Raw genomic sequence first — 13051 nt, 5'->3', positions numbered from 1 at the left:
GTCACTGTGAAGATTTTGAATTTCCCAGTGAATGAACTGTAGTAACTAATGCCTTTTAGAAGGAAAATGAATAGCCAGAATTGCACTCCAAAGACTTTTACATTGACCATTGGTCCAGGAAACACTCATTCCTCCTGTCTGTGCAATGCTGCTTGCCCCTCTCCCATGCTTTATCGTACACTCAGATTTTTTTCCTGCAATATGGGGAGGGATATAGGTACATAAAGCCACCATATATCAAATCAGACAAAGATTTTTCCTGGCATCTTCAGTGCCAGAGACCGATCCTGGGGCTTTCATCATGCCAAACACGTGCTTGATCACTGAGCTGCTGTATCCTTCTAACAGAGGACAGGATGGAAGAAAAGTAATAAAACCATTCGCTAGATTTTAATTCTTGTAGCAAAACGGCCATTTTTGTCAGCATTTTGAACATGTTCCTAAATATATTTTAAGAGCAAAACTATTCAGCAAGAACATTTTGCCATATCTTAAGCAAGTTAAGTACACTTTTTGCTGCGTACTTTAAGTCACGTTTATAGCTGACTTGCAAAGTCGCTTTCATAGTTAACTTCCAAACGTGTTCAGTTCTTGCAAGATGCTGTGAGTTTCTTTTGTGAAGCATATCAAAACTGCTAATAACATTTTCTTCAAAGCAGCAAATATCTTTTGAAACTAACCATATCTACTTATTTATTAACTTCCATCTAAACCTCCATTTTATCCTCACAATAACCCTGTGAGGTAGGTTCAGCTGCGAGGGTGTGTCGGGCCCAAGGTTAACCTGCTAGCTTCCATGGCACAGTGGGGATTTGAACCCAGGTTTCCTATATCTTAATCTGAAACTCTAATCACTCCACCACACTGGCTCTCATAGTTGGAAGCACAGTCAAATGTTTGCTCACAATCATCACCTTTGCTTCCCCCTTCTCACTGTGAAAATTCATAAGATAAACTGCTTGGAACAACCTATTAATTTTTCATTTGTGCTATTCTGCAAAGCACTGGGTATAGGGATAGAGCTAATTAATGTACAACACTTGGATGCATAGTATACAGCCCAGGGACCACATATGACCCACCCACCTAGCCCACAGTTCCTACCAGCAATTTGGTGATTCAGCATGCATTGCTGGACTCCATGCTCCTGACTAACTGGAGCAGGGACCAGCTCAGCAGTCTTGGGGCAGCTGGAAGCCAATTAAGCCATGCTACAAGAGATGGGTGGCAAATCTTAGACAAATGCTAACATTTCCTTTTAAAATGCTAACAAAGCAGGGAATCAAAGTTTCAAATAATGAAACTCTGTGGAGGCTGAAGAACACCCTTGGGAATCCCCAAGTTTGCAGAAAAATCTGACATTAAAATATTGGGTTTTTTTTTTTTCAAATACTGGGTGGAGTACTAAGGGTGGGGCATAGGTGGGGAGAGCAGTAAGGGGGGGTAGATAGGGAGAGCTGCAAATGTGGGAGTGATTGAAATACCAAGGCTGGGGAGATAAATTGGGAGAGCAGTAAGGGTGGGGTAGATTGATGGAGAAAAAGATAGGGGGCACAAGAGATGGGGTAAGTTGATAAGGGGGGAAAGGGGTAGGTTGACAGAGAAGGGGAGGAATAGATTAATGGAGAAGGGATGGGGCAACAGAGATGGGGGTAGGTTGACAGAGAAGAGGAGGGGGAGAAAGAGGAAGAAGATTGTTAGAGAAGGGGGAAGAGGGAAGGAAGCAAACTTTCTGTAGGTTTCTTGTGGGTCCCCAATTGTGATGATTATAATTATCGCTCCTCCAACAACTGAAATAAAAAAGTGAGGGAAATCCATCATGGTACTCATTGACTAACCACACTGAAGACCAATGTGCATTCCCAGCCACCATGTGGGAGTCCCTGCAAGTGAAATCCAAGTGGCAGCTTCTCCACACAACCATATGGAAGTCACCATGTCAATATCTGCCTCTGCCAAAAATGTATTGTTTGGGCCCTGATTCTAAGTAAGAAAAAGAATGGTCAATATCTGCCTCTGCCAAAAATGTATTGTCTGGGCCCTGATTCTAAGTAAGAAAAAGAATGGTTAAAGTGTTTTAAGTGGCAATGTTCCCAAAGCGATAATTTGGTATACGTAGAGAGAAAGGGGAGAGCAAATTTCATTGGAGCTTAGGGTCTTTTTTTTTTTTTTTAAATCTTGCCTTCCCCAGGCAAAAGCAGTACTTTCTCTCTGGGTAGCCTCCCTGTTCAGTGCCTGGGGAGATGAAAGAGATGGGGGTCTTCCCAGGGTTTTGCTCAGGGACTGAATGTGGATTTCCTATGTGATGGAGATTTGGCCACCAGGTTGCTTCACTATCTGTCTGTCTATTTACTTTATTTATCACTTGCCTTTCTTGCTGAGGCTCAAGGCAGATTACATAGTGCTTAAGACAATGCAATCAAATAACCTCTGGGACTCACAAATGCTAACACTATCCCTTTAAAAACTTAGCTTACATTAGTTTTTGCTGGAGCCTTTAGTCCTTTTTGCCAAATATATTTTAGCTTTCTAAGGATTTTGCAACCATTACCACGTAACAAATGGACTGGGTAGTTGCTGAAGGCTGGTGTGTCTTTCTCACTCTGGAACTCCCTCTTCCTCCCACCACAAAGGCTGATTCACCTTTTCCCTTGACGTTTTACTCACCTTTATACTCTTTCTCTTTTGCTATGAGCTGAGATAAAGTTGCCTGGAGGCTTGGAGAAAAATGGCCACTTCCTTTAACAGAGTCTTAAGGAGGGGAAATGGCAACTAGTGCTTATCATGACACTAGTAACTAGCATCACTTGTTAAATAACAAAGAGACAAGACATTTTTCTCCAGACAGCTGACAACCCTAGTTGAAGACAGACTGCCCTGATGTTTTTTTCTCTATTTGGCTGATTTGCCACAGCAGGATTTACTGTAGGAAGTGCCCCTACATTGGGGTTTATTTGCATATGTCTGTCTCCCAGTAAACTATGGACTATGGATTTTATACTACTGAGGGAATTTCCTGCAGCAATTGCAACAGGCATTCTTTACTTTGGGGAACTTATGATAGGCAAGCACTTGCTACAGTTAACCCTCCTCTGTCATTACTGCTTGTCCTGCTCTCAGTGAAAGTACACTGGGATGCCACCTCTCAGCCACAAATAAGGGGCATGGTGGATATCTCATTTGCCTTGTGGTTAAAAAAAACCAACATTTTATTTTAATTTTATGTTTTTTAGAATGTTCAAAGTACACAAGGAAGGGGAACAAAACAGTCACACCATACATTCAACAATATTTGACCTTACGTGATCAATTGATAGAGAAGTCAGTAGTGAAGTGGGTAAATAAAAATAATAGCATCAATTACAGTCTCATAAGTAATAAATCAGGTAATTATTATTACAAATCTATAGGTAGCTGACATGTATCTAACAAAAGTTTAATCACTACATCCTCACAACCACCTTGCAGTTAAAATATGAAGCAGCGGCACAGCATTTGTTCTGATAGTCCCATCCCATTATTGAGAAAGTGAATGCAGGGAAAATTTTGTATTATTTTGAGGAAGCAGCCTAGATAAGGTTATGAGGATTGCTTTTTCCTGGTGGACAGCACATGATGGCTGGTGGGTTTGCGTATGGAGGGGGGTGAGGTCAGAGTAGGGGCTCTTCACCACCTCCCTGCTCACTCTCTGGTCTTTAATGGAGGAGCAACTTTCTTTCTTTCTCCAACTGTTTCACAGTGAAGTATTTTACTGTAGTAGAACTAAAGTACCCTTGTTTCCTGATGGCAGGGGGTACAGTTGAGAACCTTGCTTTTTGCAAGATTTCCAATTGCATGGAAAAGCTGTATTTAGAGTATGTGTGCAGGATCCTGCTCACACCTTCCTATGTATGTTGTGACAGAGGCACACCTCTATGCATTGAGTTTGTACAGTTTGCAGTTGTGAACAGAACTTTATTCATTCCAAAAAGACTGTATTGTTTCTCCTTCACCTTTAATTCACCCTTCCCCCATAAAGATCACTAATTTCCCTAGATCTTAAAGGCCTGTTAGCTTGGAAATCTGTTACCCAGTGAGCATCTAAATGTCATTAAATATTTAGTCTTGTGTACTCTCTGAAGACACAGTGTAATGTGGGTGGGTGTTTGGGGGGAGGGGTCACAGAGAAACATAATAAATTGTTTTAATTGGTCTGTTTTTAATATTGTAACATGGTTTTAACTGTAAACTGCCTTGAGCAAGAGCCTATTCACAGCACATCTAGACTGTTCAGTCCATATGAAGAAGGATTATAGCATGCCTTCCATCCCACTCATTACTTCTGTCAACTCAACTAGTGAAGACAACTGTGTATGGCTATTGGCAGTAGTCCCTTCAGTGAAGACCACTGAGCTGATTAGTCATTTTCTACCCCTCACTACATAAGAACATGAGAAGCCATGTTGGATCAGGCCAATGACCCATCCAGTGCAACACTCTGTGTCACACAATGGGCAAAACCCGGGTGCCATCAGGAGGTCCACCAGCAGGGTCAGAACTCCAGAAGCCCTCCCACTGTTGCCCCCCCCAAGCACCAAGAATACAGAGCATCACTGCCACAGACATAGGGTGCATTCACATTACACTAAATAATGTGTTTTCCAACTGGATTTTTGCCATTCTTATGCAGTAAAAATCCAGTTGCAAAACATTATTTAGTTTAGTGTAAGTGCACCCATAGAGTTCCATCTATAACTTGTGGCCAATAGTCACTGATGGACCTCTGCTCCATATGTTTATCTAATTCTCTCTTGAAGCTGTCTAAACTTATAGCTATATTCCTTTGGCAGTGAATTCCATGTGTTAATTACTCTTTGGGTGAAGAAGTACCGTATTTTTCGCACCATAAGACTCACTTCCCCCCCCCCCCCAAAAAAAAGTGTGGGGGGGAAGTGTGTGCGTCTTATGGAGCGAAGGTACCGGTACCTACCTTTTCGGGGGGGGGGGGCGATCAGCTGCCTCTGATCCCGGTGCTTCCTTCGTGCCTGCCTGCCTGGCTTCAGCTCTGACACTTACAGCAAGCGCCAGGATCACTCCCTCTGCCCTCCGATCCCGGCGCTTGCTGTAAGCATCAGAGCTGAAGCCAGGCAGAAAGGCACGGAGAAAGCAACCGCCCCCTCCGTAAACCCAGCGCTTTGCGAGCGCCGGCTGTGGAGAGGGCAGCATGCTTCCTCCCTGCCTGCCTGCCTGACTTCAGCTCTGACGCTTACAGCAAGCGCCAGGATCGCTCCCTCTGCCCTCCGATCCCGGCGCTTGCTGTAAGCATCAGAGCTGGAGCCAGGCAGGCAGACACGGAGGAAGCGCCGGGATCGGAGGCAGCGGATTGCCCCCCAGGAGGAAGGTGCGTCCTATCGTCCGGAGCGCCTTATGGTGTGAAAAATACGGTATTTCCTTTTATCTGTTTTGAGCCTTATGCTCATTAATGTCGAGTTCCCATAAGTTCTTGTCTTGTGAGAAAGGGAGAAAAGTACTTCTTTCTATACCTTCTGTATCCCATGCATAATTTTATAAACTTCTATCATATCAACCCTCAGTTGTTGTTTCTCCAAGCTAAAGAGCCCTAACCTCTTTAACCTTTCTTCACAGGGAAAGTGTTCTATTCCCTTAATCATTTTAGTTGCTTTTTTTTGCACCTTTCCCAATGCTATAATAAAAGATTTTGAGGTGCAGTGACCAGAACTGTAAACATTATTCCAAATGAGGCCACACTATAACCACAGGGGCATTATGATACTGGTTTATTTGTTTTCAGTTCCCTTCCCAATAATCCCCAGCATAACATTTGCCTTTTTTTACTGCTGTTGCATATTGAGTTAACATTTTAGTGAGTTATCTACCAAGTCCTCTCTCCTGGCTGGTCTCTGCTAGTTTGGACCCCATCGACATGTATTTATAGTTAAGCACCGGACCTAGTACCAAGCCCTGTGGTATCCCACTGCTTACCACCTTCCACTGTGAAACTGCCCATTCATACTTGCTCTGTTTCCTGTTAATTAACCAGTTTTTAATCCACAAGAGGACTTGTCCTCTTATCCCATGTCTACTAAGTTTACTTAGAAGCCTTTGATGAGGAACTTTATCAAAGTCTTTCTGGACATCTAGGTAAACAACATCTACTGGGTTGCCCTTGTCCACTACTTTTGCCTTCATTGTCAACCACATGTTTCTAAACTCCCCCTTGTCACCAAAGCCAGACTTTTACATTCCTTTCTGCCCTTCCTCAGCTTGCTATAGATTTGTGCTGCATACCAGGCTATATTAAGAGCATGGGGACTGCTGGGCCACGGTCTCATTTCGTTCCAGTCACTGCTAGTGATGCCACAACTCATGGACCTCAGCCTTTTAAATTGCTGCCTGTAGATTCATTCTTTTAAAGCCAGAAATATTGTTTGAAGAGAATGGAGACGTATAGTATACAGTATCTAAACACAAGTTTGCAAATCATTAGAATGCTAGTTTGAGGAGTGTGCTGAGATTTCTTTTAGAGTTCCCCTAGCCCCCGTAGAGAACTCCAGCTCCCAGAGGAGAGTGAGAGAATGCCTTCTAAAACTGTTCTGTCCTGGATCTTTTTGTCTCTGTTCATGCCTGGATGCAAAAGACAGAACGCTCTGAAGTCAAAACTGGACAGTACCATCCGGTAAAAAATTGCCTTGAATTGGAAGCCACAGCTACTTTAATACAGGGGTTCCCAACATGGTGCCTGTGGGCACCATGGCACTCACCAACACCTTTCCTAATGCCTGCCAAATGTTTTTAGAAAGTGGGAGGGGCCAGGAGAGATTTTTGCCGTATAAGGCTTCTGATTGGCCAATGGAGATTTAATTGGCTGTGCAGGTTTTTTTTTTTAAAAAATGTTGCTTTGGCAGCAGCTGTCACCACAGCACAAAGATCTTCACTGTGTGACTGAAAGCAAACTGTTGCAGCCATTTTATGCCTGTGCCTCCCCCCCACTGTATTAGAATTACAAAGATATCCACAGGCTGAAAAGGCTTGGGTATCTCCTGCTTTAATATAATTAAAATTAGTCACTCTTGCACTTTCCCTCTCATTCCTTACGACTCCTGTATGGCCACACTTACCTTGATACACTCACCCATCGCTGCTTACCCTGTCCTTGATGACAACACCTTGCTTCCAGAATTTCCCTTGTCACTGAAGTTAGCCTTTGGTCCGGCCTGCTATTTTCATCTATGTAGCTCATGCCAAGAAAGCCAGTATCTTATGGTGGTTAAAATGTTGTGCTAGGATCTGGGAGACCCAGGTTCAAATCCCCATTCTGCCATGGAAGCTTACTGGGTGACCTTGGGGCAGCCATACACTCTCAGCCTAACCTACCTCACAGGGCTGTTAAGAAGATGAAACCGGGGAGAGGAGAATGATGTAAGCTGTTTTGGATCCCCATTGCTGAGACAGGCAGGGTATATATGAAACAAATTAATACAATTAAATAAATACTGCCAAGTGCCTTGCATGATGGGGTTTCCTGCAGAAGTGGGTGAAGTGCATGGGGAATGGGAAGTACCCTCTATTTTCCATTCCTAGCATTGCCACACACCACATAGTTTCTCTGTACTCAGAAACTGAACTTTCTTACTTTTTTTTTAAAGGAGCCTGAGGACTCCCACAGGGTAAAGGTCATGCTCAAGAACTTCCACACAGCTTATTAAAGAAGAAACTGGGAATCAGCACCTACACCATTTTCTCACTAGAATTGTATAATTGCCTCTTTTCCCTTTCTTTTGTCTCTAGTTCTTTGAATCTAGAATGCTCCTCCTCTTAAGTGAAACATGAAGTGAGAGGCTGCATATAGGTCCCCTTGGTTACCATGTGAACTAATTTAAGAGTGCCTCTCATATTGGTGGGGGAAGGGTTCTCATTCTGAAGCTGGACACTTCAGGATGACTCTTTAGTGACAGGCCAGGAAGGTGGAAGACATTTTTCAATGGTGAAGGGACTATGTGACACAAAACAGTCAGGTGGCAGCTGTGCAGTTTTCATTGCTCCTGATCTTCTGCCTACAGCTTCAGCAGGTGATGATGGGACAAAAACAGGTTAAGATTTTCTGGTTCCTGAAAAACTCCTAAAGCGTGAACGTAAGAATGTAAGAAGAGCCCTCTGTGAACAGACCGAGGGCCTCACTAGTTTGTTTTCTAACAAAGATCAACTAGATGCTTTCAGGAAGCTTAAAGGAGGCATAAACGTAATGGCCCTCCCCATGTGATACTCCATGGTTTCATCATTTATTTATTTATTTATTTGGTTCACTTGTATTCCGCCCTTTCCCAGAAGGGCTCAGGGCGGGTCACATTCAGATAAAAAACCAATCACCTGCAATAAAATCAATAAAGCCAATAAACACATTTAAAACAATAGCATTACAACAACATTAAATAGCAGGGGTGCCCGGCACATAGTGCAACTTTAGGTGTAATCTTTCAGTGGCCCAAATATAAAGATTCAGATGATAGATTGCTGTGGTAGATCACTGTGTGTGGGGGTAGGGAGCCGATGATATAGGCAACAGAGTAAAGGACGCCCACCTGCCTCAACTAAATGCCTGGCTCCGTCTTGCAGGCCCTGCGGAATGGTAACAAATCCGGCAGGGCCCGCACCTCCACCAGGAGCTGATTTCACCAGGTTGGGTCCAGGGCCTGTTGGGGCCAGGGCCCTTTTGGCCCAGGCCCTAGTCGAGGCAAGCTGGACATCCTTAGCAAAAGGTGTTGGTTGGCCGATTGCAACATCCTTCGGGGCTTATATGCGGAGAGGCAGGTATGCCAGTCCCAGGCCGTGTAAGGCTTTGAATGTCAATACTGATTGGGAAATGATGGTGCACTGGATGGAATGCATCCTCTTGCACTTAGATGTGAATTAAGTACTTAGTATAAGGCTGACTTTGAACAATGAATGGCAGAAGTGTTGGTTGCCCCATCAGACTTGGCCGTTTTTTTTATTGTGGTCTGTGTGCAGATGGGAAAGAGCTTCTTTGGTTCCCAGGATGCAGCAAAGATTTCTGATAACCCAGTTTTCTGTCATGAAACTGATCCTACCGGAAATAATATTTTGTTTAAAATTATATATCAAGTTTTAATTACTTAGCAATGCAACAACCTCTGTGCAAACTGTCCCGTCTCACAGTTTTCTTGTTGGTTGTTGTTACAATCACACCACTGAGTTTTTCATGTATGTGTATGCACACTAGAAAGCCATGATTAACAGTAAGTACAAGTATACTGAGCACAAGTATACTAGGAGGACATGGAGCAAACAACATGCTATCATCACTATGTGAATTGGAATTTGGTAAAATCTGGTGTCTCTGATCTCAAGGGTGATTCACTGGATAAGAACATAAGTGAAGCCATGTTGGATCAGGCCAACGGCCCATCAAGTCCAGCACTCTGTGTCACACAGTGGCAAAAAAATTTATATACACACATACACTGTGGCTAATAGCCACTGATGGACCTGTGCTCCATATTTTTATCTCAACCCTTCTTGAAGGTGGCTATACTTGTGGCCGCCACCACCTCCTGTGGCAGTGAATTCCACATGTTAATCACCCTTTGGGTGAAGAAGTACTTCCTTTTATCCGTTTTAACCTGTCTGCTCAGCAATTTCATCGAATGCCCACGAGTTCTTGTATTGTGAGAAAGGGAGAAAAGTACTTCTTTCTCTACTTTCTCCATCCCATGCATTATCTTGTAAACCTCTATCATGTCACCCCGCAGTCGACGTTTCTCCAAGCTAAAGAGTCCCAAGCGTTTCAACATTTCTTCATAGGGAAAGTGCTCCAGCCCTTTAATCATTCTAGTTGCCCTTCTCTGGACTTTCTCCAATGCTATAATATCCTTTTTGAGGTGCGGTGACCAGAACTGCACACAGTACTCCAAATGAGACCGCACCATCGATTTATACAGGGGCATTATGATACTGGCTGATTTGTTTTCAATTCCCTTCCTAATAATTCCCAGCATGGCGTCTTTTGGCTCACATTTGTCAAAAGCTCCATAGGTTACACTCTAATTTTGTCTTCAGATGTTTGCTTGACTCTTGTTAGTAATGTCCTTACAACGCCATCCTAAGCAGAATTACAGGCTTCTAAATCCATGAGCTGTAACTCCTCTTTGGATGGCATTGTGAGACTAGTTTTAGCTTCTTTAGTGGTCTTTTAGTTCCTTTCTATGTAACGGGACAAGGAATGAAAAGATTAAAAAGGGAAGGAGAGACAAAGCGGAAGGCAGGGTGGTGAGAAACAGATGGAAATCTTGTGTGTGTGTGTGAGAGAGAGAGAGAGAATGCGCTTATAAATGAGAGAAGGGCACCTATGGAAGGGAATGCATTCTGGACAGAGAAGACGGGCTTTCAACTTCACCCTGAGTTCATTCAGCAATCAGATGGGAGCAGGGAGGAACCCTCTCCAGGCTCTCTGAAAGATTCTTTTCCCTTACATTTCCACTAGGCTGAGCAGAAGGCAGAGGTGAAGGGGGGGGGGGCTGAGTGGGAGTGGGATAGGGGGCTTAGAGAAACAAAAGGAAACCAGCTGCAGAACTTCCTGGACAGGGAAAGAAAAGAGTGAGACAGAGAGAGGGAGAGAACGAGCCAGCGAGCACTAACAGCTAACGAGATTATCTAAAAAAGCAGGGCGAGAAAGGAACAGAAAAGGGAGGTTTGGCAGCGGGAATTCTGAGCCTACCCTGGTTCGTTTCCACTCAGCCATGACCAGTGCGATCTTGAGACGGAATTCTAGTAAACAGGGTTTGCAGAATCTCATAAGGTAAGTCTTTACCTGTCCGCGGGGGAGAAAGGAAGACACCCAAAGCTATTTCTTTGTTTACACGGAGCTCAGCCCACCGATGAGGCGAATCCCTCATAGCAAAGGTTCTTTTTGCTCTAGCTAAACGAGGTTTTGTACTCGAGAGAAGCCGATATATACGTGTTATCTAGACTTGGATAAAGAAAGCAGCTACATCCTTCTGCAGGCTGGGAATTTCAGGTTGCGAAGACATTCATTCTGGGAGGGCGAGTAGGAATTTGGCGGATGGGGGAGGGGTCTGAATTTATGAATGGTTTTTCCAGAAGCACAAATGAAAATCCTGACTCAATATTGAATGGCAGGACGCACCTTAACACTCTCCCGAAACCTTTTGGGGGCTTATCGCCTGGCATTGGTGTGAACATCTTGATCGGAGAAAGAAGCTCGACCGGTTCCAATTTTTTAAAAGGATTTTTGAGAGGGGGAAAAGGTGGATAAAGAGTGTAAATTGGAGTATAGTTAAATTGATTTAATAAATGAATCTGGGAAGTCCCATTATAGGGATAGATCATTAACTAGCATGATGAGTAACTTCTGTACACAGAAACTGATTTCTCGAAATCCTTTCTGTACAAAGAAATTGATTATTTTCTTTTTTGTCAATAAAAAGGTGAATGGAATTGGGGGACTCACTTGCCTTGGTAAAGAGCTGTACCTTAAAATATTTATAACTAATTATCCTAAGGCTAAATCCAAAATATTGGACCCTTGGAGGGTATAATATTGTCAAACAAACTACAAATGGAACTGATGACCACCACACAGACCCCCCCCCCCGGACAGTATTAGCTTCCTTATATTAATTTGTGAGTTTCTATGCAAACTATTAAAATGTTCCACCATCTACACCTAAGAATGGCTTAAGAAACCAGTTAGATGGCACATCTAGTGGACATATCAAGGTGTGGTTGGCGAGATCTGAAAGAATGTCCATATGATGTGGCTGCACCTAAGAGAAAACACACATTCTCCATTGGCTGATTAAGGCCAAGCAGTAGTTCTAAATAGTGCAGTGGATAATCATATTATTATGTTGGTTTGAATGGTTCTGGAATGGAGAAGAACAACTTCCATCACTGTTACTCTGCCCCCTACTCTCTTAAAGCATACACTCTATAGGCATGAAAGAAATTATTACATCATACAGCATGGTTGCTGCTTAAAAATGTTCCAGTGGCGGCTCTTAGCTTAATATTGTCAGCAAGCTTTCATCATATGACAAGCCATGTCACTCACCTCACCTCCCACAAGTGACCAACTTCTCCACGGCCATGAAGGCCGCCAAGTTGTTACTGAGTAAGAAAACAGACATTTCCTCCTCCCTTATGTGTAGAATATGGACAATCAATAAACCCCCATACAGTGTTGTTTACAATGGTGATTCAACGGACAAATGTCAAACAGTTGCAAGAGTTAAAGAACAGATAAAGCATATTTGTGCAAGTCAGGAGAAATGGCACTGGACTAAAGCTGTGAGCAAATCTGTAGACAAATAACCACAACAATCACTACAGAAGTGAAAATCTGATATAATTATTCCAGAAAATATACATTCTTAAATCTTTGTTGTGCCTTACAAATGGTCTTGGTACTTGATACTATAGAATGCAGGGGCTAGTATTCTGTACAAAGATGCAGTCTTTATAGCCCAAATTCTTAAGTAGTCTTAGTGAAGCTGCTTCTGGTAAAAGGGCGTGGGTACTTAAAGCCCTGGACAATGCATTCCTGTTAAAATTTCCTTTCCTACCTACAGTAATGCCTTGTGTCCAAAGATAATACAAGGACTTCTGCCTTTGTAAGTATAGAACAAAGCTATCAGCCTTGTGTAGCCTATCCTTGATCCATTCTATATACATCCTTTTCTCAAGAGTAGACTCAGTGTCCAACTGTAAATTAATGTTATATTAACATCTGGCCTGTCACCCATTCAATCTTTTTTGTTGTTAGAAAGAGCTGAGTTCTTCTTTGATTTTCAGGAGTGTTAATGTTTTAACAGTGAAAGATATAATGAGACAGATAGGTCGAAATCCTTCAGCTACTGTTACTGATTGGGATTTCCTCATACATAACTTTCTCTGGATAGCATTCAACTATACCAGAGGTGTCAAACATGTGGCCTGGGGGCCAGATCAGGCCCTTGGAGGGCTCCTTTCAGGCCCATGAGCAACTCACTGTTGCCTGCTTCCTTCTCCCTCTCTT

The 13051-nt window shown here is 43.1% G+C and overlaps 1 protein-coding gene across 3 annotated transcripts in view; it reads left to right on the top strand.

Moving 5' to 3' along the window:
• LSP1 (lymphocyte specific protein 1) overlaps positions 1–13051 on the top strand; it is a 115131-nt gene that overhangs the window by 36138 nt on the left and 65942 nt on the right. The window contains exon 1 of one of the 3 annotated variants that reach the window (XM_060261204.1): positions 10319–10813. The exons of the other annotated variants lie outside the window; for them this stretch is intronic. Within the exon in view, the coding sequence (XP_060117187.1) occupies positions 10755–10813 (59 nt within the window). The 5' untranslated portion in view covers positions 10319–10754. Of the gene's footprint in view, positions 1–10318; positions 10814–13051 lie in introns of those variants that run through there. 3 annotated transcript variants of the gene reach the window in all.

This window comes from Heteronotia binoei, chromosome 21 (assembly GCF_032191835.1).
Source record: "Heteronotia binoei isolate CCM8104 ecotype False Entrance Well chromosome 21, APGP_CSIRO_Hbin_v1, whole genome shotgun sequence".
NCBI lineage: Eukaryota > Metazoa > Chordata > Lepidosauria > Squamata > Gekkonidae > Heteronotia > Heteronotia binoei.
Note: the sequence above shows the minus strand (reverse complement) of the source record. Positions and strands in the feature narration are given on the sequence as shown.